At 42.4% G+C, this 6,000-nt stretch overlaps 1 protein-coding gene across 1 annotated transcript in view; it reads right to left on the bottom strand.

The window, feature by feature from the left end:
- Positions 1-2,859: 2,859 nt before the first annotated feature.
- Positions 2,860-6,000, bottom strand: part of brinp3a.2 (bone morphogenetic protein/retinoic acid inducible neural-specific 3a, tandem duplicate 2) — a gene marked incomplete at both ends in the record, with an annotated part of 29,189 nt that continues 26,048 nt past the window's right edge. Inside the window, 2 exons of the mRNA XM_079158615.1 lie at positions 2,860-3,630; positions 4,932-5,274. Of these exons, the coding sequence (XP_079014741.1) occupies positions 2,860-3,630; positions 4,932-5,274 (1,114 nt within the window). The remainder of the gene's footprint in view (positions 3,631-4,931; positions 5,275-6,000) is intronic.

Raw genomic sequence — 6,000 nt, 5'->3', positions numbered from 1 at the left:
CTCGTTACATGCATAGTGTCTTTTCAAAATAAGCTTCCATCATCTCCGCAAGTGAGGTTCAGGCAACAAAATGACTTAGAAAGTTTTAAGAATAGAGCGTGGTTGAACTTGACTGACTGACGCCTCACATGAGTCAAATGAATAACGACTGAAGTATAAAAATGTCAGCGTAAACTTTTTGTATCTCACGGGACACAAACAGTGGTCCCTTGGACAAAAGTCCTGTGTTTGTTAGATCCATTCATCTCCCCTCCCGGCAGCCCTGTGTGGACTATCGTTCGCTTAGTACTCGTTGGTCTGAGCGTTGAATAATAATAGATAGGTCAATGTCCAATAGCAGACGCAGGGGGTTCAATTTACCGGGTTCAATTCACAGTATGCTGCAATCACTTCCCAAACATTTAACAGTCAAGCTAAACTCTGGATTGATATTTTGTAAAGTTCATTGGCAACATTTAGCAGTAGCAGGAGGTCATAACAATAGCCTCCCAAAGTGATTCAAGGGAATAACTTCCAAGTGCACTATTTACAGACATCACAGCCCACACTAAAAGTCTGGCTTGAGCACTGAGCTAGCTAAATAGCTTGTTTGCTAGTGGAATTATACACCACATTACATTTTTTTTTTTTATTATCTTTTGCTACCAATAATGGTGTCATTCGAAACACATCAACCTCTTCATCTACTCAGCGGTTCAGGAGTGTAACCAGTGAAGCATTGTGTCTCATCCCTTAACACTGGTACTGTATACCGCCATTCTTTTTTAATTGAATTGAGTGTGTGATGACATGTGTGTGCACCAAAATGAGATGGATTTCAGCTTAAGATGATGTCAACCTGTCTTGATGCACCTCAGTCATTGGTTATCCCTCACGATATAGGTGCATGGCAACTACAGTGCTATAAAGTTATGGTTAAGTTTACACGTCCACTCCAGCAAAGATTGTAGACAACGGCAAATAAACTGTAACCTATAGTCAGTGTTATTGAGGGTATTGAGGAAATGATTGTGATCATGCTTAAATATTAGAAACACAAAATGGCCTCTGATGTTAAAAGTAAAGCTCTTGTTTGCTTCTTCTTCTTCTTAACAGAGTGCCTCCCACACACTGACACAAACACACGCACTGTCTTGCTGGTACAGTTTAACAATAGTGTTGAGCTGCTATGCACTTAGGTTGGACAAAAAGTGCTGCCTGAGCTTAATTGGTCGTTGGTCCCATTACCTTGTCTGAAGCAGCACAATAGCAGCAGCTGCTGTCCTCTCTCAGAGTCTACTCTGGACCCGTTCAGCCCCAGTACTGCTATGCACTCAATATGTGTTTGACAGATCTCTCAGCCCAATACACAAGCATATCTGTTTCTGTAAGGGATTTAAAAAAAACTAAAATGTTGAAATAAATGTCAAAAGGTTCCTGGTTGCAGTTACTAATATGAGTTGATTTAATATGCAGCTGGTTAATGTGAGTGAGGCAGGAGCCACAGCAGGGCTGATGTAGTCAGCTGCACTGGTTAAAATGCAATGCATCTGTTCCATCACGCAACACAATCGGTGTAGGATGTTACTTGCAAAATACTTAAAAACCTGGGGTCAAATCATGTACCGTATGACGTCTGCCCTATACCCGCTTCCTAGCTGCATTTTGAATTGTGCAACACTGTATTAGATTCCGCTGAGAATGAACCGGAGGTTACAGAACTGGTAAGTCAAACTGTAAATAACACACAACTCCTTTTTACTATTCAAACGGCATAGTTTCAACTTAACACTATTCCGCCTCATTGGATTTCACCTTAAGCAACGGCTGTTTTCTCTTCAAGAGAGGGGGAAGAATATAGCCTAATAGTGTCCATAGGAAGTGTAGTCTTAAGGTGCTCAATACGAAATTCAGGGTAAGCAACTTAATTTTTCTTTTCAGGTAGACACTGCGCCATTACATATTTATATTGCCAATAGTTTGTATGCTTTATTAATGCTTTGAATACTGTTCAGAGAACCTTCATTTTGAATAGGTTAGGGTTTGCCATTGTATCCACCATTTTTACAGTAACCCTACCAAGATGAGAGCAGTTTATTGATTGACGTTTGATGTTTGTGCTTGGAGCAGATTCTCCTTGGTGAATTTCTGTTCAGTGAAGTAAGCAGCAAATGTTTTGACACATTGAAGTAATTGCAGAAACAAATTATCCAAAGATCACTCGATGGACGTTACAACCACTTCATCCAATTAATTTACCCCAATTCTAAATTTGTCTTAAGTGAATTTTAGAATGATAAGAACGCTAGTGAAAAGAATATCACGAAAAAAACATTCCAACAGCTGTAATCTGTTATAACATGATGTTTTAATATCAATTTATCTACAAAATCTTGACTGACACCACTGTATTCTGGTCTTCATGGAAAGTGCACTGTTACTGAAGCAAAGGAACATATAAAAGTTACAAACAAACAGACTTAACCATTTTTACCATAAACTGTCCATTCATTTGGCATTGGTACTTACAGTATAAATGAGCAGAGTCATATTGAAACAGGATGGTTCATCTTTAATGTATTTTAGCTGTATAATTATTTTTCGTATAGATTGTTCTTGTGAAACAATTGTGCGTTTTCTCGCTGGTCCACCTCATTCTTTATGATCTAGCACTGAAGGGTAGTTGCCACAAAACAGAAACCAAAACAGCCAGATGAGTACATTCTTCAGCTGTCCACAACTGGTTCTCTCCTGTTTTACCATACAATTTGGTAATCGATAGAGACAGAGCACAACTGTAAGCATCTGCACCACAATGGGGAACCTTCTGGTGCCCAGGAGTGCAGTACAGGCTGGTCCAATTCTTCCTTCAAGCAGCTGTTAACTGCACAACTTGGTGGTCTCGTAATCCATCGAATTGGGCAGACGTGAGCTGAAGGCCTGTAAGGAGGCATGAATGCGAACCACCTCGCTGGCAGTAAGTTTGAGACGGTGTCGCAGAAGACAAGCAAACAGATCCAACCTCTGTTGTCCCGGAGGGGACAGCCGGTTCACCCGGTCTCGTATTTCCAAGAGCTGAAGCATGGCAGTGTCCTGGGACCCTTGGGTGTACGGGTAGTCCAGCTGCAGGATCAAGTCGCGGATTGCCTCTGGGTCAAAGTGCATGCTGTAGCCAAAGACCTGGATGCTGTTGATCTTCATGTAGCCCAGGTTCCGAGCAGGATCCGTTACTTCTAAAGGCTCGTAATATATGCTGTCATTCACGCCATCTTGAGTCTTTATCCTGCTCCGAAGGTAGATGTGGATGGTTTCAAAGAAGGTTTTCCACCTGTTGCCCAGCGTCAGAGTCCAGTTATAGCACTCGAAGGGCAGGTCCAGCTTGGTGGACTGCCAGTCTGGAAACTTGTTCTCATTCACAGGGATGAACCAGCTCTCTGAGTGGCTCCCTCCAAAGGGGTTGATGTAGAGAGTAAGGACAGGCTCCAGGGTGCTGTTCTTGGTAAGGCAGATCTGGAGGGATACTCCCAGCAGCATGTGGACCATGTTGGACTTGTACTTGTTGCTCTTCAGAGTCAGCAGCATCCTCTTTCTCCACGAAGGGTCAAACCAGCTGTTGAGTCGCATGTCATTGCTGATGAATATTGCGTGGACCTACCGGACACACAGATGAAAACAGTATAGATTCATGAACACACCGCATACATGCAGTGAAAAATTGGAATTGTTAGAACCTAAAATCAAGATCACAATCAATTGTTTGAGTTTTAATAAGTGGCTATGGAATAATCATAGACTCGGGGATTTTCACAGAAAGGGATAACATGCTACTAAAGTGCCTGCCTCAAGCGGAAACAGGCACATTGTGGCACAGTATAAATCTTAGACAACATGCAATTGTAGTTGCGGGCCATGTGACACGCTTGAGTCCAAAAGGACTGTTTTTAAAGAAGCAGCTGTTAAAAAATGAAGACTGTCTGAGCACTACAAACACTCTAACGTTCGTATGCTTTGGGCCCAGAAAGCAAAAGCCTGACGAACGTTTTGGTTCCCAGAGAGCAACTTCCATTGCAATGATTGTAACATGCCATGCTGTTCTCTTAAAACACCCATGGGCCAAATGGAAGCACAATGATGTTGTCGAGCCAACATTCACTTAAAAGGTAAAGCAATTTTCATAATTTTGTTGAAATTCTCATTATATCCTTATGTCCAACGAATCAAATGCTCTGCCAAAGAAAGAATAACTTAATTTGGTCTAAATGAAATAATCGGACTGGCTGCCTGTGCGTAATCTGCCCCTTGTACTTATTGCTCAAAGGCAACAAAATAGGTATTAGTTTACTTCTTTATTTTGTATCTTCCTCATTACTCCAACATACAACAACACACAGTCCACCTTGATTGTTTTTTTTCAAAGCATTCCACCACATCCAGTGGCCTTAGAGAAACTCCATCTACTAAGGAGCCGTCTTTTCCGAGGTTTTCTTTTCCCAGCTAACCTATTTTTTTTATTTATATAAAGTATTATTATGTTGAGGCAAAAATAGGTTACATCTGGTTTTAGTCTGAAACACTGCTGGACCAGGTGTTGTCAAACAATGCCTGTGTAATATTAAAATAAATCTAAACTAACTGTTTCTGGCATTAACTACCTCATCATATATCATTGTCTACAGATCAAATCACTACCAAACTTGAATTGGTTTTCTTTATTATTTTCTATTTTAGTCAAAGAACCCCAAGTTCCCTCAGATGAGCACAACATAAAAAACTTGTCTCAACAAATACAATGACAAACATGAGGACATCATGACGTTACTCAGTAGCCCGAAGGGCAAGACTTTGTAATGCTGAGTGGCTCCCATGAGTGAGTCCCTTTCCCAGGATACTGCTTTGAAAGACAGCTCAGCCCTCGGTCATGCATTAAACAAAAGGCTAACGGAAAAATATACCTCTAGCCTGCGGTCACTTCTCTGCAGTAGGTAGCCCAGCTCCAGATCCTGGAGGTCCGTCTCGAATCCCAGGTAGTTCTCCGTAGAGTCCGCCACCATGGACCTGCAGGCCCCCTGCATCAGGGCGAAGCCCGGGTTGCAGCTCCCACAGCGGGTGTGGTTGTCTGGTGCACAGGCCACGCAGGCCGAGCCCTCCCCGACAGAGCAGGGCGGCGGCAGCTGACAGGGGCTGTGGTCGTATCGGCAGCTGCAGCTGTGGAGCTCCTCGGAGAACTCACCAAGCTGGTTGTTCTCTGAGCAATACAGGAGGGACTGCAAGTGACTCAGCCAGTAGGACTGAGGCCTGCACCAGGGAAGACAGAGAGGCAGAAGGAGGATGAGAGAGAGAGAGAGAGAGAGAGAGAGAGAGGTTGATGAACAGGGCTTATAGGATGAGCTGGTTTAATAGCTAGCTGCTTTATTAGGACTGGGGCACCTGGCTGGGTGTACAGACAGCTTGCTCATTAAAAAATAGAAGGCATAATCAGTATGATATAAGGTGGGCAAACAGGCCTGAGAGGATTCAAGTAAGCACGGTTGAGGTGAGGTCAATATCGAAGTTACATAAATCATTATTTCAGCAGCAATAATTGAATTCTTTATATTGCATTGTACACTTTGCACTACACAAATATATAACACACATATGTCCAAAACACTCTTCAACCAAATGAGGTCACTCCTCCAATCCTTCTAGGATTCATGAGCATAAAAAAGGTTTCGAGTTTTATTCCAATTTCACAGCCACAAACTCTTGCTTGTCAAACAAACCAACAGTCTTCCCTTTGCCAGTTGGATATTTTCAGCAGGATAATGACCTTAAGATCGCACGGAAGTGTTTGCAGAAATATCATGAAGTGCCCATTGAGTGTAGGTTACATATGCAAAGAAACATGGGTGTTTGAAAAGGAAAAGAAGACAGTAGAGAGAGAGAAAGTTATCTTTGATCAGTCTGTGACATAAATATTAGAAGTGCGCTGCAGCCTTAGGGTGTCAGACTCTCAGACATACATATAATTCCCCCGTGTGG

Source organism: Pholis gunnellus (assembly GCF_910591455.1).
Source record: "Pholis gunnellus genome assembly, chromosome: 4".
Lineage (NCBI taxonomy): Eukaryota > Metazoa > Chordata > Actinopteri > Perciformes > Pholidae > Pholis > Pholis gunnellus.
This window is presented reverse-complemented; position numbering and strand designations above follow the sequence as displayed.